At 41.1% G+C, this 27,962-nt stretch overlaps 1 protein-coding gene across 1 annotated transcript in view; it reads left to right on the forward strand.

Annotated features, from left to right (window-relative positions):
• BEND4 (BEN domain containing 4) overlaps positions 1-21,879 on the forward strand; it is a 431,660-nt gene extending 409,781 nt beyond the window's left edge. The window contains exon 5 of the mRNA XM_078678968.1: positions 18,216-21,879. Within this exon, the coding sequence (XP_078535094.1) occupies positions 18,216-18,433 (218 nt within the window). The 3' untranslated portion in view covers positions 18,434-21,879. The remainder of the gene's footprint in view (positions 1-18,215) is intronic.
• Positions 21,880-27,962: the final 6,083 nt, after the last annotated feature.

The following is a 27,962-nucleotide window of genomic DNA, read 5'->3' on the forward strand; positions in this document are numbered from 1 at the left end:
CAAGCTATACCACCTGGTATAGGAACGGCTGTGATGTTCACTGATGACAAGTCTCTTTGTTCACGATGAGATGATTTGTGTGGCTTGAGGAGTAAGTTGATGTTCTTACTTGCTGGGTCCTTTTTAACATATCTTCCATTTATCAGCATTCGCAAAGAAAATACAAGAGTCAACCAAAGTAGAAGAAAAAGTACAGCCAACACAATCCAAAGTTCAATCCATGGTGAAACCAGATAAGTCTTTTCCAGTTGATGAAAAAGTTCTGTAGCTTGTTCTTTGAAAGTTCTTTTTACTGGCGTCGTTTCAGGATTACTGGGATCCTCGGAAAACGTATCAACGTTAATGAAATAGCCAGAGGCAGTTCTGTCAATTATAGGGATTGTCAGGATTTGGTAAAATTGCTGGAACCACTTGATCACTTGTTACATTTGTATAGTCAGTTGCTATTTCATTTTAGACAGGTGTTTCTTGACAAACTGTTATTTGGGTCTCAAGAGGTACAAGTTCCATGGCTTTGTTGTATAGTCCTTCTTTTCGCACTGCAGATTCTTCAAAGGTGATGAGTCTCTCAGTTTGAACCTGTTGGATTGTAGCCAGATTCGGGCGTCTGCTACATCTTTGGAGTCCACTTGGCCTACTGCTTATGATCGGCCACCTGATGTGGTTTTACGAGGTCGATGGACACAAACTTGTTCTCCTTTTTACCAGCAAGAGGCGGCAGTAAGACTGTTCTTGATCCTTGGATGGCTAGGACAGGTACTGGTTGTCTGTAAGAAGGCCCAAATTCCTTCTTGTCTGCGATCTTTTCTCTGACTAGATCCCCAATCTTTGGAATCCAGACAGGTCTTGATGGGATGGATGGTTTCTCTTCAGTGGTTGTTGGCTTCAGGAGTAGGTTACTTTGTCTGGATCTTATTTCATTTAAGTCCTACAGAACAGCCAAACGATCTTTGATATCAAAGGGTTTTTGTTTTACCACTGAAGTGTGATAATAGAGGTCCTGCACAATCATTCTAGTTCCAAAAAGGATTTCATTTGGAGTGATACCCCCTAGAGAACTTCTTGGCAGATTGTTAAGACTACGTTGGACACTTATTAGATGTTTGACCCACCCGTCACCCGAGCCTAGTACCCTAGCTGTTATTGATTGCTTTATGTTCCGATTTTTTCTCTTCACTACCGAATTTCCCTCAGGATGGAATGGACTAGAATACCGCAATGCAACGCCCATATTGACCATGGCCTCTTTGTAAGCTCTAGAGCTAAACGCAGGACCCTTGGTCAGAATGTAGTGTGCTGACTGCGTATGTGCCGATAAAGACTCGCAAATCTTTTATAACAGTTAGAGCATCAGCCGAGCGCTGAGGCCACATCCAAATGAATCTTGAGGATGAATCCACTGCGACCATGATATATTTGTAGTTACCATCCCTCTGTAAGGGACCGCAGTGATCCAGGTAAACGCACGCTAATGGTTTATCTGAAATTAACAAAGGCGTTTGCGCAGGACGTTTCACAGTAGAGACTTCCATCTTTTGGCAGATTTCACATTCCAAAACATAGTTTCTAGTCTGTTTCCTCATGCGCGGCCACCAGTATCTTTGTTTTAATAATGACACTGTGGAGGAAACACCTGCGTGTGCAGAGGCGAGCCCTTCATGTGCTGCTAAAATGAGTCCTAATCTATGTTCCATGTTTGGAATTACTCTATCCCCACTCCAGGGATTCGAGCAAAAGGACCGTTATTTGCATCAGTTCAATTCAATTCAATTCAAAACTAGCTTTATTCGGTTCGGACATACAACCATAAAAGCACAATATATAACACATGACAGTTTAAAATTGATAAAAATCAGTATACATGTTAAAAGGACCTACGATTACTAATTTCCATTATATATCGTACATTGCATCAGTTCTCTTAATGTAAACAGTAAACACATAGCAGCTTTACATAGTTAGAGTTAAGAATAACACCAAGGCTTTGCAAAATGCAGTTTAAAGTGCATAGATTATAACATAACTCCAGATGTACACAATAGACTCATAGCAGCATAACATGGTTATAGTAACGAGTGATTGAATCACATGTACTTAAAAAGTACAAAATCTGAAGTGCAAGGTGCATGATCAAAAGAACTTCCCCAACATAATGGGGGGTAAAATTTGCGTTAGAACAGCATACTCTTTCTAGTCTTAATTGCACTTAGAATGAATGTGGCAGTATAAAAACAAATCTCAGGTTCTTTGAGTGCAAAAAGTAGGGTCATTTGCATCAGTTATGTATGAGTATTTGAGTGGAAAGCCTTTTGGTAATGTTTTACAACTGTCTTTGCTTGAAGTATTGACAGCTTGCATCTATTTTCGTTTTTTAACGAGTATTTGCTGCTACGGAAGCCGTTTGCACAACTGCCTTCCCGGCTTCATCAGCCAATGAATTCCTTGCAACGTGAACGCCATCACATTGATAACTCAGTGTATGTATCACGTGAGCCTTTTGTAGTTCTTGCTGTAACTGAACTGCTTGTTCCCAAAGCAACTTATGCTTGATTGTGCCACCTTTTGCATCTTTGAAACCGTTTTCAATCCAGTTCTGCAAGTATTCATTGTAAGATTGAACACAGTAATAAGAATCGCACACTATGAGTGTGGGGAATTCGCGATCAGTATTTTCAAGCACTATCTTAAATGCTTGTAGTTCAGCTCGCTGAGCTGTACAATCTCCTAGAGATTGAGTTTTAATGACCATTGGTCAGAATTTGCCATCTCGCCAGCGACCTTTAACTATCGTGCACGCAGCACTATAAGCTTGTTTACCTCCAATAGCGGGCTGTGCTGATCCGTCTGTATAAATTATACATTCGTACTTTTCTAGAGGCAGAATTTCAGTAGGCAGAGGACATTCTTGTTCATATTGTTGAAATTCTTGTGTTTTCAAGTAAGGGTCGAAAACGTATTCAACGTCAGTTGCAGCAAGAGAATTAACCCATTGTATCCATCTCGGATGTAAAGCTTTTGCATTCGGAATGCTCCCTTTCGTCACTGCCTCTAAGGCAGGTACAGTAGTAACGACCATTATGCGCTTACCCTGTGCGAGGGCTCTCTCTTTTGCTACTGCAGTTTGAACCGCTGTCAGAATTTTTTCTGTAGAAGTGAATTTCATTTCAGCTTGTGTGTACAAGTGAGATTTGTAAGCTATTGGTACTTTTTCTCCTTCATTAAAGGTTAAGTACGTGAATCCGCATCTTCCTGGGATGATTCGGATCACTAAGTTGCGTACGTTTACGCGAGTCTGTAAATGTGTTGTTGCCAACATGTCCGTTTGGACTGTACGCAGAATTTCTGTGTGTTTTTGTGTCCAATTAACTGTTTTGAAATCTGGTTTGATTAATTCGTAGTGAGGTTTAACCCTTTCTGCGTAATTTAGAATGTAAGCTCTTCCGAAATTTAGGAAACCTAGAATTGACTGTATGTTTTTCAGTGTTTTTGGAGGTTGGAGCAGCGCACATTTTTCTAGAAAGTTTGCTGCCAGGCTCTTGCCTTCACTTGATAACTCGTATCCTAGGAAAAGGAAGCGTAATTTAGAATGTAAGCTCTTCCAAAATTTAGGAAACTTAGAATTGACTAAGTTTTTCAGTGTTTTTGGAGGTCAGAGCATCGCACATTTCTCTAGAAAGTTTGCTGCCAGGCTCTTGCATTCACTTGATAACTCGTATCCTAGGAAAAGTACGTTTAAGTGGGCAATTCTCGATTTCTTGAAAGCCCAATATTATGGTGTTCACCCTGTTCAAGTGCCTATCCAAGTCATCGTCTGTTAGATAGATGTCATCGACATATGATAATGCCTCATCATCATAGGTTTGTAGTAACTCTGTTACTCCGGCTGAAAATAACCCTGGACTATTCTTGAATCCCTGAGGGAGAAGACAGAATTGACGCTGTGTCCCCAAGATTGAGAAAGCGGTCAAATACCTACTTTCATGTGCAATGTTTTGACAGAAGAAACAGTTCCAAATATCGAATGTGGTTTTATATTTTTTACGCACAATGTTATTCATTAGTGCTGCACTGTGTGCATTTTGTACTGCTAAAGTTTTGCCACAAGAGTTTAAATGTCTGTAATCCAAAACTAGACGATATGTATTGTCTGGTTTGGAGACAGGAAACAAAGGATTGTTCATGGATGAGGTGCATGTTTCAATCACCCCTTGGTATTCAAGTTGATCTAATATCTCCCTGACCTATTTTTTAGCTTCTTGCTTAACTGGGTACTGCCTTTGTGCAGATGGTTGATTTTTTTAATTGGATTTTATGTTGAGGAGAATCCTCATCCCATCCTACATGATTTTTATATAATGCAGGAGCCTGGGCTACTGCCCATTTCCTGGCATAGGTATATTTTTTATGAATTGGAATATGGTTTGAGAAAGCTGGCATAATGATGTTTTCGCCATGTGGGCACTCCCTGACGAATTCAGGTGGCCAGTCTTGTTCAGCTAAAAGAATGTCATAACCCTGAGAGAGCTTCGCCCAAAAGAGTGCTCTTATTTTTCTAGTTATGTCCCCCTCCATCCGGAGTGTTACTTCATATAATGTATGTTGGACACTAAACCTAGTATCTGCAGTTTCAATTTGGATGTACTCATTCAAGTCCACTGTCTCCAGATGATCCTTCAAGTTCTTGCGAGCTATGGTGACTTCTGCTGCACTACCCAACATCGTTTGAGCCCATGCCCCATCCTTGAGATGTGTCCTCAAGATCCTCAGCATGTCTGATCTTTAGACCTGCTACCTTCTTTTTGGTGAATTTAGTTTTCTTATTTTTTGGAAGGTGTTTGATCGCTTTTGGACTTCACGCGTTCTTCCTTGCGTTCTGATAATCCTCTTCTTTTGGATTTCTGTGAGGAAGTCTGAAAGGTACGAGAGGAACGTGTATCAGTATCTTGATTTCTATCAGGTTTTTTCAAATTATCACTATTCCTGAGGTTATACCTCCTTTCAGAGGGCTCCTTTTGAGGAGACCTACCACTGGATTGAGAACGCTTCTCTTTAGAAATTTGTTTAGTGTTCTCCCACTTCTTTTTGGGAGGAGTAGGAGTGTTTTTAATAAAGACCTTTTCAGGACTTTCAGTCAGTTGGGGATTCACTGGTCTACCACCCAAACTGTCTCTACCTAGTTCTTCATAGGATTTTTCGATTATTCTGGCCAGTTCATATGTTGCTCAGTTACATCAAATTCTCTTAACTTTTGGCGGATCGCCACGGATGCTGCTTCACCTTTAATATTAGCTAATATTGTTGTTGAGACCTGTTTAAAATCTTTCAGTAGTTTCATACCCAGATTTAAAGCAGGCTCCATTTTGAATCTGTTTCAGGACGTCTGGTATTACCGCCATAGACGGAACACCATGTGTTTTGGTGTAGATTGCAGCAAAGACTGTACCCCAAGTGTCGCAGTCCTCCAGGTGTGGTGCGATCCCCATTGGTAAACAGATTGTTAGAATCCTGTGTTTCTCATGAGGGGTAGTATCAGGAAATACTGCCTCAACTTGTTATTTTTTGAGCTATCCAGAATGGAATTGGTTCTCGTTTTGCGGGTAATTTACCAATGACTGATTGTATAGTCTGTGGTGTAATTATATTTGTATTCGCCTGCTAAGGGGTGTGTTTGTGGAATCCTTATTGCTGTTTGGACAGTAAAGGTCCGCATGACATTTTGAACCAATTGTCTGTGGATTTTAATTAGCTCTTTTAGTTGAACTAATAGTTCTGCAACTGTCATATGTTCAATGGCAGGATGTGGTGTATAGCTGGCTAATACCGGCCATGTTGCTCCTGGTCTACCTAGTGGACCGAGGCTGGTAATGTGATGTGTATGTTTTAGGGCGCCTTTAAACCAGAGCGCATGCTCTTGGTATGTTAGTGGAATTTCAACATCCTTGAAAGGAATGTATTTCTCTGAAGATTCATCTTCTTTGTAGAAGTGAAACACTTTTGTTACTGGATTTGCTTCAGGGAAGATTATCCATGAATAGAATACCTCTGTCTGATGATATTCGTGTGCCTCTATCACAAAACTACCCTACCACCTCTAGATGATAGGCCATTTCTTATAAGTTTCATAGTGATGGCTTTTCCTAAAGTTTCTGGGATGATTGCATCATCGTTGGTCTCTTGGAGACCTGTAAAGTTTAAAACTTGTACGGCGTTGCTGCCTGTAGCTCCACCGGCCTCGGTATTGTCATTGAGGGACATTTTTTTGTTTAATGAAAGTTTGCAGAGCAAGTTTCAAGGAAATAAAGATAAGGTGCACAATATTTTGGAACACTGTATCCTTCAACGTTGAAAAACCAAAGACTAATACATAGGATTTTCGTCCTACTCAGCTATGGCGGATGTTTATCCCTTTACCCACTCCAGACGTCTATTGGAGTTTTTTTACGGGAAAAGGGGTCTATGAGTAAAGCACGACTGAATTACTTTAGTATCTAGCGTTAAATTAGTGCCTTACCAAACGTTGGGCGCCATGTAGTGTAGTTCCTATATTCCCAATAGGCTCTGCGCATTGGAATAATATATCCTATAGATTAGACGTAGAACTGAGGCCGACTAGGTCTCTATCGAATATACTAAACTTAATAGTGAGTGCCAGCTAACTCAGAGATCACTAGAAACTTTCTCGAATTCACAAGAAGGGATTAGTTTCTGACAACTGCATAAACATGACAACTTTGTTTCCCAATAATAAGAAATATATATCTAGAGTTGCGGAAACAATAGATAGGTATTTCACTCAGTCAACCGTGCATGCTTTGTTTCAACAGAGTTTGTAGAGAAATAGAGAGACAAAAAGGTTTATTGTACAGTCTTCTTTCTCGTACAAGAAAAGTGAACTGCTACAATCGTTAAGCAGACTGCAAAGTATAATGCGTACAGCGAGAATAGTATTATAATATAATACTGTAAAAGCATTATATGGTTTCTAAGCCATATAAAAATACATACATAAATAATATTGACTAAAATACTCAACTGGTGCTTCTAAATACGCCTACCCCAATGTACCTAACCTAAGTCTAGTACGCGGAAAGAAGTAAGTATTGTGTAGCATAGGTTTAGTTGTTTTTGCCAAGAATCTACCAAAGGTTTCTCTAGGTTCTAATCACCTCCATACCTTGGTTTAGAATGTAGGAGGTCTGGTATCTCTGTCTAAGGACTCCATTTCCCAACACCCCGCAAGGGGAGCTTGGAAACACTGGAGCTGGATTCTCGGCGAGAGAAAGGCAGTCTCTTGATAAGTGCGTCAGCTGGAGGGTCGAATTCCTTCGGCACTTGCTGTAGCGAGCTGCGTCGGGCAAGTAGATAGTCGAACTGCTCCAGAACACCGTAGTTTGCCATAGCAAGTGAAGGTATATGTATACCTTGAAGGTGTTTAGGAATGCCATAGATTGACGTAAAGTCAGGCATAATAACGCCAGGAAAGAACCCCTAGGGATTAGTTGTTCTATGCAAAGTACATGAGTTCTTGGACAAATCAATATTCAAGCAAGGGGAAGTTCGCTAACTGCGTAAGCCGATTTTCCAAGAAATCGTTGTGACGGTTGGTACGGGTGGGAGTAGCCATGCCTGTATTTGGTCTGCATGGGCTATGTCTAAATATCTAAATAAGGGATTGATTGCTATGCCTATATAAGGGCAATGTGAATTGTACCTATATAAGGGCATGAATCGGGAAAATTCACTCGGAGCCTAAAACGCCACACAACAGCTTAGTCGCCAAACTGTGCCAGCAGATACATTGTCAGTACATCTCCCTTTTACATAACCGATAGTAAACTGAATTCCCAAGGGAGACAAAATATAGATGATCTTATGGAGTCTCCTCATTGTTCTTAAACTTAGAGTTGAGTCTCAATTCTTGACTGTTTAGATTCACCTAAAGTATTAGGCCTTCTTAAAGGGACTTATTTTAATTATTAAAAAGAGTTATCATCCCAAATGTATTTTTAAATATAGACAACCTTCATGAACCAAATAAATCTTTGTTTTCACCTCATTGGTGTTTAGAAATGTAATATAATCACAATCAGATATTCACTAAACTGTATGGTGTTTTTTCTTACCTTCGGCATTAATAGAACTGTCTGGTTCTCCCTGAATTGCATGAATGTGTTTTGGGTATGAGGTGCTTTTTATGTATTTCCTTTGCTCTGGTCAATATTGGATTGACTGTGGGTTACCTGTGCAAATGGATATCTGTTGTTGCTCTGCTTTGTTATCATTTTCTCTGTCATTCTGCTAGAAGGATAGTGGCACCTTAGACTTTGGACACTGAAGTTGCTGTGCTTACTCTTTGGACTTTTCATGCCTTGTTTTTGGTTCCACCTTGCCGCTTGGCCTCCTGTGGCAGTGGTCATGACAGTGGGGACTGCTTCTGGTTCTGGTTCTTGTACTTCACTTTTCTGGGTATCAAAGTCTGCGTGTGTTTCATGTGTCTTTCTGTTGGGGTGAAATTGCTGTTGAGACATAGTTCAACTCTGGTCATGGTTCTGTGGTATATCCTCACTATATATGTATTCAGACTGAGGAGACGTGGCAGTAGTGTCTAGATAATATATGGTAATGCTCATAATTCCTAATCTCTTCCTTGCTAAATTACTGACTGAAAAATGAATGTGGTTGTGGAATGTCCTTGGGGAATGTATGTCATGACAAAGCGGGCTTTTACACAGCGCTGAATCCATTACAACGCAAGTCGTTGTGCTGTAGGCGCTGGATTTTGGAACAGTATCATTTACTATTCCACCTCCTGTCTACGCAACAGTAGGGAAGGTGTTGGAATAGTAAATCTACTATTCCTTAGTCTCTAGCGCCATCCAGCGCAAGTCGTTGTAACGACTTGCGTTGTAATGGCAGCGTCGAAATGGCAGCCCGGTGTAAAGTCCGCGTTGTCATGGCTGTCTCCCGTCCTTGGTTTGTTGCAAGAAGCGCATCTCCTCTCCCTGATGCTTATAGGTTCAGACGCGATGGAGCCCAAACCTGGAGGAATAGGCAATGGAGGGAAATAAACAAAAAGACTTCTGTGTACGAAGCCAGGGGCTTCATAGGTCTGTTGATGAGGAGGCATGTGTCACGTTATACTTAATGGAATGAGAATAGGAAAAGTGGAAGTAATGCAGTGTAGGTTTCACATACTGAAATATTTCCTGCTATGCAAGTAAATAGTAACCAAACTAATTTTATGCATTAAACCACGCAGTGTCTTCCTCTGATGTGTGTATATATATATATGTGTGTGTATATATATATATATATATATATATATATATATATATATATATATATATATATATATATATTACCTACTGGCGGTCGCCAGTAGGTATATATAGTTAGGATTTTTTCTCTATGGGTTTTTTGAAAATTCTATGTCTAATAACTTTGGAGTTTGTGGACGGAATTGGCTGAAATTTTCAGGAAAATGGCACATTTTGTTTCTGAGCAGCCCTTGAAAATTTGGGGGGGGTTCGTCAAGGGGGGGCCGAGAAAAAAGGGGGGTCCCAAAACGTGTTTTTAACATTGAGTTTTCCATAGGGCGGTTGGCCTCACTTTTAGCCCGAACGGCTGAATGGATTTGCACGAAACTTGGCAAAATTGTAGGGACTGGTAGCCCGATGTGCCTTTTGTAGGTCTCAATATATGTGCTCCAGTGGATTTTGAGAAATTAACGTTTAAAAAAAGATATATATCTGTAACAGCGGACCGGGCAGCGCACTGGTTCGCGGACTTTTCGCGCAACGGAGCTTTGTGAAGCGAAGCGGATTGGTTCTCCGGCGTCTGTCAACATTCCAAACAGTCCGTAGCGGCCGCCATCTTGTCTCTCGGTAGGATCGAGAGACAAGAGGAGGTCAAAACAAAGGGGGAAATAACTATAAGGGGGCATAGTAGATCCTCGCTGACCCCCTAGTTTTGATGTGGAGGTTTTAAAAGGGCCCCGCGGGGCAAAAAAAAAACAAAATAATAATAATCGAACGGCTGAATGGATTTGCACGAAACTTGGCAAAATATTAGGGACTGGTAGCCCGATGTGCCTTTGCTAGGTCTCAATATATGTGCTCCAGTGGATTTTGAGAAATTAACGTTCAAAAAAAGATATATATCTGTAACAGCGCTCCGCTTCGCGTACTTTTCGCGTTACGGAGCTTTGCGAAGCGGATTGGTTCTCCGGCGTCTGTCAACATTCCAAACAGTCCGTAGCGGCCGCCATCTTGTCCCTCGGTAGGATTGAGAGACAAGAGGAGGCCAACGCGAAGGGGGAAATGACCATAAGGGGGCATAGTAGATCCTTCCTGACCTCTTAGGTTTGATGTACCATTTTGCCAAGTTTGGTGTAATTCCGTTCAGCCATTCAGGCTGTAGACGTATGTAAATGTCCTATGGAAAATTGCATGGGGAAAACACATTTGAAAGTGTTGAAATTTAGAACCAATTAAAATGTTACTTTGGTTTTGTATTTGTGTGTGATGAAAGTTAATTGGTTATGTATATATGTCAAATGAGAGGAAACCACAGCCATTTTGTGATACTACTGTCTGAGGTACATTTGTGAGGAATTTTTGGTGGTGAATTTCTGGTGTTTGATTTACACAGTACTAACACTTCTGCTACTTTTAAAAAGGTGAGTTGTTAATTTGTAAGGGGAACTATGTTGTACACTTGAAGATAATTTGAAAAATGTTTTCTGTTATTTATTTGCAGTCCTTCTGTTATACTAAATACTTGATAAAGTTAGTTTTATATTATGTATTACTAAAAACGATAAATGAAAGTGATTATTTTTTTCTGCAATTTACAGCAAGCAATTTCAAAATAAAATGGCTCACAATGAAGAGACCGTGGCAATTTCTTTTGAATTGTCCAACACATTGATTGAAATTGAGAGCACCAATAATGAAATATTGTCACAAGGAGGACATGACTTGTATGATTCCATTAGATTGATTGAAATGGACAGCACCAAGAATGAAATATTGTCACAAGGAGATGACTTGAATGATTCCACTACATTGATTGAAATTGAGAGCACCAATAATGAAATATTGTCACAAGGAGGAGATGGCTTGTATGATTCCATTAGATTGATTGAAATGGACAGCACCAATAATGAAATATTGTCACAAGGAGGAGATGACTTGAATGATTCCACTACATTGATTGAAATTGAGAGCACCAATAATGAAATATTGTCACGAGGAGATGACTTGAATGATTCCACTACATTGATTGAAATTGACAGCACCAATAATGAAATATTGTCACAAGGAGGAGATGACTTGAATGATTTTTTTGATCAATCTCTTGATGGCGAATTTATCGAGTGTTTGGAGACCATAGAGTTACAGGAATCATCATTGGAGACTTTTAATGAGGACATTGCTGATGAGGACATGTTACTAGTTCTTTCAAATTTAGAAAATTCTGAAGAATAAATTTATATTTAGAAATCAAAAATTGTTTGAGACATTATTCATTTTTATTTTTAATTTATGAGGTTGTAGCGAAGTGATTGTAGTATAAAATGAGACTTATAGTATAGAGTGCAACATTTTTATGTTACATGGTAAGTTTACTCATATTTACTTCCCTTCTGCCACTATATTATCTCCAATGTGTATTTGACATGTCTTCTTCATCTCCGGCCTCCTTTCTCTCACTGTGTGTCTCCGATGCATCTTATTGCTGGTATTTTGTGTAATTACAGAAGAGAGTAAAATAAAATAGTTCGGAACGTGAAAAGGGGGCAAAGTAGAGTACTCCTCACCCCCTAGGCCTTTTTAGGCGGTCCCAAAAGGATCAGTTTCTGCTTTCCTGAGAGATTATGGTATGAGTTCCATATACCACAATAACTTGCATTACAACATGCAAGATATCTATCTCCTATTACCAACTTTTGGAGATATTCGCGCTAAGCGCGAATATCTCCAAAAAGTAACACCTGCCCTGAGCAGTTCTTAGCCATGTTATCCAATGGGAGGTGGATAACAAGGCTAAGAGCATTAGCTCGGTAATGCATGAATATCGCTGAGTTTTTAGCGATATTCATGCATTGCGGCCGTTTATTATCGCATTTGCGATAAACCTTGATAATAGTAAGGTTTATCTTCGATAATTTCTGACGATGCTTAGTGGTAAAAAATTGGTTGGTAAGCATCGTTAGCGATAAATATCGCTTAACTTTGGTAATATGCCCCAACGTCTGTTAACGTTCGATTCGAAGGAAATGAGGAAGTGTTGAAAAACATTGTCTGCGCCATCTTGCCTTTTTTGAAATGCCACACTTTTGTCGTGCACGGCAGCCATTTTAGGTGTCTTGACCAGACCCACTCTCTGCACGCTGTCGATTCGTAGCATGGCTCCTCACCCACGCAAGCATCTTCCCTAGGCACTGGTCACCACCGCTCTCTGTCTTATGCATGGGCAATAAACCTCCCCCCATCTGCGCTGCTCTTCCCTGAGAATCACACTCTGTGCCCGCCCGACACCTCCCTTTCGCCCTATTCACTACCGCACCCTCTGACACTCCTCTTTCTCTGTGTCCGATTGTCCAGGCTATCAGCTAGCCCTGCAGATGTAGTTTATGGCCCCAGCTGTAAAGAATCACCCCTCTTCAAAGGAGTTATAGTAGATCAAGGCCCACACTCGATGAGATCCGTCACACCACACGTGTTCCTACTATCTGAAAACCATCCTGTATTGTGATTGGGGAGGGGACCGAGCCTGAAGCGGAAGATTCCAGGAATGACTCTTTGTACATCAAAGTTTTTACAATTATGTGTCACATTAAAAATATATAGCACTCCAACAAAGTAGTAGGAATATAAAACTTTAATAACATATAAATATATACAACAAAACAAAAACAGTAAAAACATTTAAACAACGAAGAGACCGTGGCAATTTCTTTTTAATTATCCAATAGATTTATTGAAATTGACAGCACCAATAATGAAATATTCTTGTCAGTAGCGGTCTGTTGTGCGAATAGTTCCAAGGCAGCAGAACGCGCTGAAATCTAGATGGCACGAAAGTGATGTCTAGTAAGTTGCCGCCCAGCAAAAAACGGCGTGGGGCGCCGCGGGGGTGAGTGAGTCCAGTAGGCACCACAGCTATTCTTACCGGCATTGCAGAATTACTGCTGGGGACAATGCCTGTGCTGTAGCAGGGTCACAGCAGAAACAAAAAGGATTCTGTTGAAGATGTTGTTGGTTTTCAATTTGAAAACAGTTCTGGTGTCAACTGCTATGCTAATGTAGTGGTTAATGTTTTGTTTTCTCTAGAAAATGTAAAAGAGGGGGAGGCAGTCCAAAGTTCCGTTAAAAGGGCAAAGGAAAGGATCGGTGGTTTGAACTATCAGTCAAAAAGGGGAGGGGGTGCAATAATTTTTCCTACCGGGTCACACTGTGCTTTCACCGGAAGTGAGGTCTGCAGGATTCTAGTAATTCAAAGTGAGGCTGGCGCCAGCATGGGAGCGCCGACGTCCCGCGGATACAGTTTCGTCACTCCACGGGCGATCATGGCAGTCATTCCCCATCGGGGGTCGGAGACTCCCGCGGCTCCTCTAGAATCTTCAAGGTCGTGGAGGACTACGGTGGTGGAGTCAACCAGTGACCGGGCCATTTCTTTATGCTGGGCCCGCTCTTGCCAGGTCGACCGCCATTTTGAGAGTTCGGCAGCTACCGGCGATCGCGGGGTCAAATGAGCGGACGGGCTCCACCCTGCCGGGCGAGACGTTGCAGCATGGCCACAGTGGAAGAACCGTTTTCCGGGCGCCTGGAGCGCTGAGGGTGCAGCTGGGAAGTCTCCACCTGGGGAGGCGGGAGAGGCCTGTTCGCACCGTCTCTCCCTCCCAGTGCACCCCACGGCGTCTCGCTTGAGATTTGTTATGGCCGGACCAGGCGATGAGGACGAGGGGGGGGTCGGAGGCATGTGCAAGACATCCCCCCCCAGTGTTGTCGCAGCCATTATAAAAGAAAGAAGTGTCCCGTCCGTCTTCGGGCCGGGCTTCCGGTGGATGTCGGCCGGACGCCCCTGGCTCTGGCCCCATGAACGGGTTTCTTGGTTTATCGGCTGCAGCCGGATCCCGTCGGCCTCGGCCCCCCGACCGTTGGTGGTCGGACCGGAAGAGCATGTGGCGGGACTACCTGCAACTCTCAAGGGCCACCGCGGCCGGACTGGGAGAGAGAGGGGAGGGTCGAGGAGACATTCCCCCCCCCTGCAACTGTTCAGCGTTGTAAAGGCAATCCCCTGGCCGGGTCCCGCTGGCCTCGGCCTCTCCTTCGGCTACACCCTACGTTAGGATCTCCTGGCCGAGGCGTGGCAGCAGGACCTGCCTTATATGGGCTGCTCCCGGCTGGGCGTAGCCGGAACCCTGCCCCACCTTGGAAGTTTCCAGAGTGGGGGTGGATGTTCTACTGACTTGCATTTTCCCTAGTCTATCGATTTTTTTGGCGTGGCAGGCGGTGGGACAGCGAGGGGTGATTTGGTTTCTCTTACTGTTTTTCTGGTCTCTCACCACTGGCATATTTTAACGTTTTCTTGTTTCTAGGACATTAATAGGTTTTATCATTACGTTATGTTATCGTTTCTTTGTTCGTTGTTTAATAAAAGTTCATGTTCATCAGTGGCCTACTGATTTTCGTTTTCCTATTTTTTTCTTTCCAGGTTGTTTCATGGTAAAGTTTCTGTTAACAGGATACAGTGATCACTTCGTTATTATTGCATATGTCCTTTTCACTAGGGGTGCTCTCTGGTCGGGCCAGATGACGTATCTCTAGTAAATGGTCCGGGTGAAAAAGGTGCATCAATCAGTGGGGAGTAGATAGGCATGACAGATTACAACGGGGGAGAACGGTCCGCATTACGTACCCTTTCACTACTTGCAAAGATTTTCCTACGTTTATTTGCAAACAGGGAATACCTCCAAAAAGAACTAATTCCAAACAGTCAATGTTCGGACAATCAATCAATCAATGAGGAATGAAATAGGTACGACGTGTTAAAGGCTTGCGTTACCTACCCTTCACTATCTGCAAAGGGAGATAGAATATTCCTATTCTTCCTCGTTTGCAGGTAGAGAAGATCCTTAAGAGAATTAACTTCGAACAATTCAATGCTCGATTGAAACAATCAACAAGGGGTACTGTGAACACAAATGAACGCCGCTTATATACATACGCATTGCTATTTTCAACAGGTTGTTCCTAATGTTTCTATTTTAGCGAGGTCAAAAGAGATCCCATTAGTGGCCTACTGATTTTGCTCGATTCCTTTTGTTTTTTTACACGATTTTTCGCTATCTGCAAAGACTAAACAGAGTATTGCGACTCTGTGCTTGTTTGTAAATAGAGAATGAACCAAAGAGAACAATCAATCAAATGGAGAGAGAAGCAGGCACGACGGATTACAAAGGGGGCAAAGGGCTGCGTTAACTACCCTTCACTATCTGCAAAGAGAGAGTACTCCTAATAGAAATGAGGGGTGGGGGGCAGCAATCAAAGCAGATCAGTGTGCATAAACACGAAAATGTTTTTACTTACCACGTACTTGACATTCGACAGCTTATGATATTTGCTATTAAAAAACCATTGAAATTCACTGAAAAAACCATAGGTTATAGACCATATATAGTTAGGAATTAGCATTTACAAAACCTTGAAAATTCACTGAAAAAACCATAGGTTATAGACCATATATAGTTAGGAATTAGCATTTACAAAACCTTGAAAATTCACTGAAAAAACCATAGGTTATAGACCATATATAGTTAGGAATTAGCATTTAAAAAACCTTATTTTACTCACACAAAACCATTGAAATTCCATATATAGTTAGTTGCACTAACTATATATCGCGCACCCGCAATCCACTGCTGATGATGTCACATATTACATCATTCATGACATGGTCAGTGACATCACTGATGACATCACTGATGACATCTCAAATGACATCACTGATGACATCACTGATGACATCTCATTTGACATCAATGACCACATCACTGATGATATCATTCATGTGACAATACAATGCATCTCCTCACACTTTAATATAACCTCTGTTACACCCAGTGTTAAATACAGAGTATAATTTTTGAAACCATTGACACACCAATACTAGTTACTACATACGCACTCAGTGATTCCTATGTTTACACACACATTCACTCATTTACCCATACAATCATTCATACATACAATCACTCATCTTTACAACACTATCATATGCACTCATACACCTATACAGACTCTCACACTCTGTCACTCATCCATGGAGTTACTCACACACCTAGTCAGTCCTGTAAAGAATCAATCACACTTCCATTTTCTAATCTATACAGTTAAACATAGAGCACCTTACATTTTGAAACATATACTAACACATAATTACTCTCTTATACAATCATTGATACAAGTACACATTGATCTGCACAGAGTCACACACCTCCCAGCCAGCCACACACACACTCAGTCTCCCATACAAATACTTGGGCAATCAATCAATAACCCATATAGTTACTCATATAGCTACTGATCAACACATGCAGCAGTTTACAGAACAACAGACATAATGATGCACAAATTAAGACAGTTTAGTCACTAACCCATGCACTCAGTGAGACACATTTAATCACTCACTCATACAGTCAGTCACGCACCTACTAAATCCTTCATCCAGACACTTCTACATCCACTCATTCTTCAATATGTAAAACATATTTAAACTTTACAGAAACACACAGTCACTGGATGATGTCATCAGTGATGTCATTTGAGATGTCATCAGTGATGTCATCAGTGATGTCACTGACCATGTCATGAATGATGTAATATGTGACATCATCAGCAGTGGATTGCGGGTGCGCGATATATAGTTAGTGCAACTAACTATATATGGAATTTCAATGGTTTTGTGTGAGTAAAATAAGGTTTTTTAAATGCTAATTCCTAACTATATATGGTCTATAACCTATGGTTTTTTCAGTGAATATATATATATATATATATCTTCGCTTCCGTGACAAGACAGCAGGTTAGCCCCTTTCGCCTCTAGCACAACGGACACGGACCAGAAGTAGTGCAAAATTCTGTTTTATTCTTAGTACGTCGCCATAACGTTTCGGCTCGTCTGAGCCTTGTTCACATTAACCCTTTGGGTGCTGGAGACGGAACCACTCCGTCACCAGCCACGGACGGGCTGTGCTAATGACGGAGTGGTTCCGTCATCGCCCCACCGCCACGCCTGCGCGGCAGCGATTTCGCGCCTGCGCTGAGTGTTCTATTGAGCGGGGGGGGGCCGTGACAGAACCACTCCGTCACAAGCACAGCGCGCTCGTGACGGAGTGGTTCCGTCACGAGCATGGCGGCGCCGCGTGGCCCCCCTCCCCCCTAGCGCTGCAGCCAAGGGGTTAAATATGTGTGTGTGTGTGTGTGTGTGTGTATATATATATATATATATATTTTTTACCACACCAAACTTCTGATAAAAGAAGGCGCTGACTCCGTGAATTTCAATCCAAACGATTTATTGCTTTTTGCTCAGTTTCTGCTCAGACGCGTTTCGGCGGCTTGCTCCCGCCTTGTTCACTAACAAATGCATCCCACATTGTATGACTTATATACATAAACACGCTGTCATGGATTTAGTAGACTCAACTCGTTTCTACTGGCAGTTGCTATGGTTACATGGTTACACCCTAAGTGATGACGCTGCCTCTTACATGACTTGCACATTATAACTTCATGGCAGTCTGTTTTCTCTTACTGTTAAACCACATATTACATTAATCAAAATAAAATTTCAACAATTCAAATTGTGCTCGTATTGCATAATTATATATATATAATATATATAAATATATATCTTTACGCTGCCTCTGCTTGTTAAGATTGATTCATGCATTTCAAAATAAAACCAGCATAGACCATTAACTCTTCTTGCAAGTTTAATTCCTAAATCACTTTAAAAAACATTCTTAAACTTGTATCTGTTTCTATAATCCTGTCGGAATTAAGTCATCCCAGTCCCTCAAACTGATAGTCATTAATAACGACTCTGTTGGAAGGGGTCTTTCTTATGCTGTTTCTTAAAATAAGTCTATGCGTGTCATTTATTTAGACTTTTTTTGTTTAATTCTGCATATTTTTCTCCTACAGAATTTATTAGGATGCACTGTACGTCCAATCCTGATTGGTGGATGCCTTCAGAAGAGCAGATAAACAAGGTGTTTAGTGATGCTGTGGGACATGCTCGTCAAGGGCGTGCAGTAGGAACATTCCTTCATAACGGCAACTCATACTATGACAGTATCGACCACCACGATTTTCATGACAGCCTCTTTAATCGGTGTTCACAAGATGGATCCGAGGATTAATTATCCAAAAATGGAAACCTGTTCACAGGAAATTTTCATGCAACTGGTCACCTAGTGTCTCTCACGTTAACTGTTACAAGCCCAAAGCACAGTTGATTTCAGATGTATTCATTCATTGCACAAAACCACATAGCATTAGCTTGACTTATCACCAAGTCTACTGCTGCAAATATTGACCTCTTATTTTGTGCACCTGTAGATTTATTGGTACATGATTCTTGCACTCATTTTGTATATTCATGCATTATAATGAATAGTAAAATACTGAACAAACCCATTCATAATTTGCCATATCAGTCTTAGTTCCACAGAACTTGAACATATGCAACATTGACTTTTAAACAAGCAAACGTAAAGTTTAAAGATGTTTATTTCTTATGTTTGCTTCATTACAAGAACTAATGCATTGGAGAACGCATGTAGGCCCTTACTGATATCTAATACCTCTTTTCATGTTATTTTATTTTCATAAATATATTTAGATTTGACATTTTTATAGACCTTTCTGAAATATTTTATAATTACAATACAGAGAATTTACATGAGATAGATTAAGGGTATATCATAAAAAACAATCATCATCATGTATAGTATTCAATGTAAATATTCAGTTCCTCTGGCTGTTGACTGTTGGGATTTCTTTGAAAATATGTTGAAAATAAAACATCACATATGCAGCCTTGGTAACGCATTCCAATATATGACCTCATGCAGCTGGGTTGGATTCATGTTTATACAATAGAAAATATATTCAGCAGCACTCAAAATAGCTACTTTTGTCATAATATTGGACATGTATTGCGGAGGAATAATGATACTGCAGGGGCAAGAAAGGAACTCACCTGAACTGTGGAACATGTTGCATTGCACATACATATGGCAGACTTTCATAAATTGTTACATTATATCATATGAGTAGGTTCATTTCACTGCACAGTTAAGTATTTAGTACAGGAAAGATCTGATAATACACTGTTGAAAGAATAGTACTAAATGGATTTTTATCAAAACAACGCAATCAGCAGCGACTCGTGCATTATGTCGGACCGTCGCCCCCGCCCTTTCATCAGATGCAAACATGAAAAATAATATAAAAATATAACTATTTTATTATCGTTTTATTTTTCTTCATGAGCTGAGTCTTAGGAGCGGAGCCATCATGACAACAGCACTGAAGCAAACTTGGAGAAAGAGTGGTGGGCACTTCTGCAAGAGCGCATGTCGGTTTGGCCGGCTGTTTTAGGACTGCCAAACCGACATGCGCACTGAGCTCTCTAAAACTCCAACTGCGTTGCCGGGTAGAGAACAGCAGGCACAGGCTCCCAGTCGCCCTGTGAAAGCCCCAAAACAGCCCGCTCAGACCAATCCCAGCGCTTCTCTCATGCTGGGTAATATTATTACCAGCATGAGAGCAGTGTCTGGATTGCCGTAGGGGGTCTGGGAGCCTGTGCACTAGCAGCAGAGGAGCGGCGAGGCTGGGAGCGGCAGGTAAATGCTTTTATTTTATTTTTTGTTATTTTCACCCGCGCTGCCCACCACTTTCATCTGAAATCAGCCACTACTGAATGCAATTAGGTAGTAAAATTTCAAAAAAGGATGTCTATTGAAGAAAAATCTTTGGAATCTGTCTACACAACTGTACAGTACTGCATAATTTCTTATTTTTATACATTTACCTCTACGTGTTTCCTGTTTTTCCTTTTAAAATGTATTGTCAATAGGCCTGATTTGTTTGTTTTGAAAAACCAAAAGAGGGGTTGCGCTGTACTACAAATTCTCTTCAGTGTGTAGGTTCCCATATCCAGTGCACTTATCATTAATATTTCTTTTTAATTTTGTATCCATCAAATTTTCTATTATGATTATGCATGAATCCCCCTGTCCGAAGAGCTTCCTAATATCAATAAAGAAATAAGTACATTTACAAAGGTTTTTCTCTGAGTTGTAAACTCCCGTAAATTCAGGAGTATGTCAAACCTAAGACAGGAGTAAGACTTAATTACTCACAAAAAAAAGTTTTGTGAATCTGGCTAAGTGTTGGTAAAGATGGCCTTACTTTGTTTTAGGCTTACAATCATGATCTCTTAAGGTTCTGAATATCTGGGCCTGTGCCATTTCCATCTTTTTTTGTAAGGGATCTTTGTGCAACAGAACAAAGATAGTGTGAGGTGCTGCCTAATTAACATCTAAATATAATCATTTTAATACAATAAACTTAATTTGTGAGGGTTGTAAATGGAGCCAAACTAATCGTGGATTCTAAAATGAGCTTGAGAATACATATCAATCTATGATACCTCATCTGTTGAAATTTTCAGTCTTAAATTTGGAATTCTACATACTGATTTCCAATGACTGATAAGTAGCTCATTAAAGAAGACGCAACATTTTGAAATTACCAATTATAAGTAATGGACCTAAAGGTGCATGATGTTAAAATGTGATATTTTATATAAGGGGGTGTTTTCCACCATTCTAGGGGTTACATTGCCTATTATGGAATCAGAAAACCGTAGTTAAAATCACGACTTCTCTTTTGAACAAATTGTTTGACATTCTGAAACAAAAGTGTAACAGAGCCTATGGTTTGCCATTTTGAAAGGCTTCCACATTATTAGCATGCTTACCTAAAAAATTGTGGAAAGCTGATGTATCCACAGGTTTTAACAATTCTAGGTCTATACGGAAATGCTTCGATATATAAGAGCATTATTATCTTACTTTAAAATATTTCACTTGCAATTGTAAGTGACAGCTGGAGTGGTAACTTATGTTCTTATTGTAAAATATTGTAACGTTTTTTGACGTCATACATAAATATAAGGGCCGATATTCCCTGTGACCAATTTTTACAACATATTTTCCCACAAGCATGCTGTATTGTGAGTTGCAGGCATTAAAAAGGAACAAGATGTCACACATTCGCAATGTTCAGCCACATGCAGTCAGTAAGGATGGGTTATCTATTTTATTGGCCGCTTACATTCTCATGAAGAAAGTGCTACTTAGTCATTAGCTGAAGGAAAACAGTAAAACCAAGCACAGTCAAATGATCACAAAATGGAACTTGGCGCTCTAAAACAGTGGTTCTAAACCTGTGGTCCGGGGACCCCAGGGGATCCGCATAGCCTACTCAGGAGTTTTGTGACTGCTTACAAAACTAAATAATACTAACAGATTCATAAAGTGTATATAAATAAACAGAAGGCCAATTGAACATTAAAAAAAAGTTCTGTAAATGTGAAGAAATTTGAAATTTAAGGCTAAAAAAGTGAAGTTAGTATCCTCATATTGATTTGTGGGAGCAGTATAAATGTATCAAATAGAAGATATTATGAACGATGAGTGGGCTCAATTGAATTTAGAAACACTCCAACCTTCCTATTAAAATGTTGATTTTAAAAAAAATATTTGTTTGTGAATTAAATTAAATATTTAATCATTTGTGTATTTGTTTGATGAATGCTTGTTTCTGTTTTTGTGTGTGGTTCAAATCAATGAAAGTGCCTGGGCCCCCTGATTCCATTCTAGTAAGGATTCAGTGGCGGTCCCCAGATTCCAATTATGATTCAGTGGGGGTCCCCATGTTCTAGTAATAATTGGTGGGGGGGGGGGTCTTCAAAAGTCAAAAGGTTAGGAACCACTGCTCTACACTGTTTACAGTATACTTATTCACAAAGGTTTATTGGAAGAGCAAACACTGCAGGAGAGTGCACTAAAAACATTCCTTCTTACCAGTAACTCGTACTATGAAAGTGCCAACCACCATAACTTTCACAAATCTGTCTTTAATTGCTGTTCATAGAGTGAGCGAGGATTGTCTATCAAAGGAAACATGTACAATCTAAGCATTCCTGCAACTGGAAATTTAACTTCAAGGAAGTTCACTTTTACAAGATCTTAGCATGTTTGAGTTTGCATTCCCTTATTTTCCAAAGGAGCATTAGCTTGATATAAGCATCAAGTCTGCCAGAGAAAAGGTAGACAACTACTTTGTCCACTTGCAATTTCTTGGTTGCCAACTATTGCATCCATGTCAGGCATTGACCCGCTTGAATGAAAAAATAGGCATTGAATATTAATAATCATAATTTGCATACCAATGTATCGATTACAACATATATGAATATATTCTTTGGTATATTTGACAGTTTTGCTCACTAAACCTTTTTGTGCAAGCATGAAATTTGTTGATGCCGATGGACATTTTTTGCTCTAGTGAGACTATCGCTCAAGTTCTCTGAATTTCATTACCAATCTGATAAACCCATGCCTAGCATCTAGAATGGACATTTTGTAAAGGGTTATAGACAATATAATCACATTCAGCAAAATATTGCTATTCAGTACATTTCTTTCAAGAATGTTCCTTGAAAAACAGGTACGTTACTTGAAAAAACAGATTGACTCCTGTGTTTATGCATAGGGTAGTTCATGTTCTGATTTGTATTATGCATAAGATATGGAGTTTGTGCTTGAGACTATGGACCAGATTTACAAAGGTTTTGAGTCAGGTTTGCATTACTTTTTCAACGCTGACCCGACATAAAACCTTTTTGGGGATTTACAAACCAACACAAATTGGTATTTGCATTGGTTTGCAAGAAAAAGTAAAGCAAACCAGAGCAAATCTGCTTTGCATTACTTTGCTTCAAGGGGGCGTTCCATGGGTGGTACATGGACATTACCATGGTTTTTGATTCAAAAGAACAAGTTATTTACCTTACCTAACACTTTTTCTGGTGGATACACTATCTACCTGTGAATTCCTCACCTTATGAATATACCCCAAACGCAATATTCCATGGAAACTTTTCTCCATAGCTCTGCCACATCAACGAGGATGTCAAAATACCATAACTCCCCACACAACTCCGCGTGACATCATAGATCCATAAGAAGACCTCATCAGGATGCTGGCATCAGTTCCCACCCATTTTTTCCATACCTACGAGGCGAAAGGGTGAACCAACAACATTTCCAACAAGCATGCATAGTATACAGTACAAGTCACATTAATGAAATAACAACATTCACTTGAATTGCCAAGTCAATAGCCTACTCAGAAGTGATATTGAAAATCTCAGAAGAAACATTCTATATGAAATATATACAAACTTATTTTCAGTATAAGCAGACAGGCAACTGGGAGGAATTCACAAGCAGATACTGTATCCACCAGAAAAAGCATTACCAAAGGTAAGTAATTTGTTCCTCTGATGGATACATCTGCCTGTGGTTTCCTCACCTTTTGAATAGAATCCCCAAGCAGTCCCGCACATGAACTGCCTGCCTGCCTATTCCACAAAATCCTGTAACACAGAACAAGTGAAATGTCTGTCCCTTCTCACTTCTGAATCCAAGCAATAATGCTTTGTAAAAGTGTGGAGGGAGGCCCAAGTTGCCGCTTTGCAGATGTTGTTCACAGAGACACCTCTAGCCAAAGCAGAAGTTGAAGAGTTAGCTCTGGTAGATGGAGCTCTAATACCTACAGGTGGCTCATTCTTAGCCATGGCATTACAGATCTTGATGCACAGGATTATTCACACTGATAAAGTTCTCTGATGGACTGCTTTACCCGTGATCTTGCTCACATATCCAACAAACAGATGGTCGTTCATGCTGAACAATTAAGTCTCTCCTCCTCCTTCGATGGATGTGCGGGAGGGTAAAAAGTAGTCAGGGTAATGGATTGTCCGAAGTGGAATGGAGTGACCACCTTAGGTAAGAAAGCAGCTCCGCTCCTACGCACCATCGTCTCTGCATGGAAGGTTGTGAAGGGAGGCTTAGAACTAAGGGCCTGCAACTCATTCACCCTTCTAGCAGACGTAATAGCAACATAAAATCTGGCTTTAAAGGTAAGCCTCAACTGGCAACTATGCAAAGGTTCAAAAGCATAACCTATTAAAAATGTAAGTACAAGATTAAGGCATTCTAAACGGAGTGGGAGGAAATTTATTAGTAAGCCCCTTGATAAATCCTAAAACTACAAGTGACTTGAAATGTGAAGTCTGATTTGGCACACAAAGGAATGCCGAAAACACAGATCGATACCCTTTAACCATTGCAACAGCGCACCTTGCTGCGCTAGGTATAGCACAAAACTTAAAACATCTGACAAGTGGGCCCTCAAGGGGTGAATTGACTTCTCTCCATACATTTGACAAATGTTGTCCACCTACCAGCGTAGACTGATTTGGTGGAGTGCCTTCTGGCTGATGAAATGACATCTACCACATCAGACCCCCTTAACCAGGCATGTCTTCTTGTAGATACAGAAGAACCCATGCCTCGTTTCACAGTTGCAATTTCCAGACTTGACTGAAGAACCTGGTGGGCCGCTGCCTGAGCATCATTCAATAGCTCTGACAAATGACCCTGGAGATCTCCAGGCAACTTTGGAACAACATCCCTTGCCGAATCCATTAAGGCATGCACATATCACCCCATAAAACAAGTAGAGAACATAGATTTGAGGGCCATACTGCCAGAGGAGAAGATCGTCTTTGCCAATTGCTCTATCCTCTTAGATTCCTTGTCTGCTGGTGTAGTAGAGAACGAACCAGAACAAGAGGCCTGAACCACCAAACTCTCGTGTGTGGGGTGTGAAGATAAAAACACAGGAGCTGACTTATACCTTCTGGCAACTGATCTCAACACAGCGGCAGAGGACATCAGCTTTTGCCATATCTCAAGGATGGGCTCCGTCAAGGCGGTTCTGAAGATGAAGTAGGGGTATGAAGCACTTCTGTTAATATGTTGGATTTCAGTTCTGCAGAAGGGAGAGGCAAGCCCAACATATCTGCCACCTTTCGTATTACAGCATGATAGGAAATGACCTAAGGAGGGGCCAAAACATTAGGAGATAACTCCTACTCAGGATTGGTATCCAGACAACTGGCCTTCTCTAAACCCTCAAAATCAAGATCCAATCCTACAATCTCTCCTTCTTCAATACCCTCATGCTCTTCCAAATATATTTCTTCCTCCAGCAATCTCTATGCCTCCCTACGGGAACTGATCTTCAGTGCCAGAGGCAGGACCATCGACTTCGGTACTGGAGTCAGAGGCTGATCAGAAGGCTGTAGAAGAGTATAAGTTAGATCCAGACAAAGCGGCGTCAGTTCGGATCTAGACAGCGCAGGTGAGGGTTCGTGTGGCGTTAAAGACTCGCCATTCCTGTAGTGCAGTGGTTCCCAAACTTTTTTGACCCGAGGCTCACTTAACCCATCGGCCATTGCCCGTAGCTCCCCATTGTTACTTTTTCTGGAGGGTGAGGTGGGTGCGGGGGGAATGTAAGCCCAACCTCAGGAGCACTCGCATTTTTGTCCCTGAAAATAATTGGGATGAAGCTCATGAAGGTATTATAATCATATACCCAGGGTGTTTCGCATTACTAAAGCGGCACCTCTAATAAAATATTCCTAGTTACCCTTCTGTACCCATGCCTTTTTTAGAGTACCTTCTCAAACTTTTTTATTCCACTTACCCCTATGCCTCCAAATCAATGTATGTAAAATAAATTCCTCAGATTTTTTGTTTTGCTTCCAAATGTTGGCATTATGCCATATATGGTGTTTTACTTCCCTGTGCTCAAAGAGAGAGCAGGCCTGTCTGGAAATGTGTGCGTACTGAAAGAAATGTGTACTGTAAGTTATAGGATTCAAGTACAAATGTCAATACATACTTAATAATACTTAGACAACTGTACTTTCCTGATAACTTGCATTGGTGTAAAATGCATTTTGAATTGTTTTTAAACTATTAATGAGTCTAACAAAAGTAATCAGCCCACTTCCACTTCCTTTGGGAGTGTTGGAACGTGGGGATCCATTCAAATAAGCACTACGTTTACAGCTTTAGGCATGTCACTTACAAATCATCGACTTCATGCGTTTAAGTCCAATTAGTTTAACTGAAGCCAACAGACCCTTCAACATTTAATGTATTAAAGTGCTTGGTGCGCAGCCCCCTGGCTAATTTTGACGGCTTCCCAGGGAGCCAAGGAGCACAGCTTGGGAACCACTGCTGTAGTGGCAAAGACATGGCTGTCTCGACGTTAGCGGAGGCCAGACCAAGCCACCGGAGTCATGGGCATAACAATGCCTGTTGAAAATGGGCCTGAAATCCTCTGAGAGAACAAGAAATTGGGCCATGGGGCCCGATGACGCACCAGTTTGAGTCGCAGCTCTCTTAAAAATGCTAAACATAGCATTCAGAATGGAGGAAAAATCGGATCCAGGAGCCGAGAATGCCAGATACTCCTGCTCTTAATTTGGTGGCACAGGTGCCGGATGAGGCGGAGGGACCACTGGATCTAAATCCAGTTCTGGTAGAAGCAGTTCTGGCCGAGTCATTGATCTCGGAGCTGGGGACGAAGCTGGAGACACCTGCAAGGATGGAGTCCAAGATAACTCCTCTCTTTTTTCCTGAATCTTCGGATCCATGTACGCCGACATCGGATGACATTGATACCCATGATGCCGCTTCTCCTCATATTTTCTTTTGGATAACCTCAAAGTATGGGGAAACGGCAACTCTGAATGAGGTTGAGACCTCTGATGACCTCTCTTCTGCCTCTTTGCCTTCGCCATGAACAGCTTTGCCTCCCTTTCCTTCAAGGCCTTCTGATTCATCTGGCAGCATTATGAGCAGGGTTCCACATCATGGTCCGACGACAAACACTAGAGACACTCTTCATGCTGGTCAGTGATGGACATCTGACCGCCACATTCCCTACAGTGCTTAAAACCCAACTTCCTGAGACATCTTCCCCAGCAACAAAGTTGCACCTACAGAAGAGAAGAAATCTCACACAAAACGGAGAGCCTGGAAAAACCGTTACGCACCCACTGCATGGAAAAAGGGCAACGGACGTCTGAACGCCGACCAGGTTTTCTTATGGCTCTGATGACATCACGTGGAGTTGCGTGGTATTATGACGAGCATGATGAGATGGGAAAGCTATGGAGAAAAGTTTCAGTGGAATGCTGTGCATGGGCATATATTCAAAAGGTGAGGAATCCATAAGCAGATGTATCCATCAGAACTTTATCTACTAACAATAGTAGACCAGGTTTAGCGCCAAAAATTAACTCCAGTTGAAAGCAGGCGTTATAAGGACAAATGCTTTTATTTCTCCTTTCTTTTCTGACTTTGCATGGGTGTTTTACTGTACAACAGTAGGAACAATTGTAATGTCAGTCTAAGCATAGTATGTTGTACCGGAAGGTCACTCTTACAGTACAGACCGATGGTAGACCCACGCAAACACCCTTGCACCAAGGTGCAAGTGTGTGTACGTGGTACTCAGCAGCCTGGTTGTATGCCAGTGTTAGGGAGAGAGGAGTGCCCTATCTCTGTAGATATGGCGCTGTCCTTCTCTCTCCTCACGCAACCCAGTGCTGCAACTTTGGGTGCTTCGCTGTATTGCATGAGACCTATGTAAATCAAGGCCATAGTCTCAAAATGGTCTTCATTGTTAATTGGCCAGGAACTAAATGGAAAAAATTAAAGCTGTGTTGTGCCA

This window comes from Lissotriton helveticus, chromosome 2_2 (genome assembly GCF_964261635.1).
Source record: "Lissotriton helveticus chromosome 2_2, aLisHel1.1, whole genome shotgun sequence".
Lineage (NCBI taxonomy): Eukaryota > Metazoa > Chordata > Amphibia > Caudata > Salamandridae > Lissotriton > Lissotriton helveticus.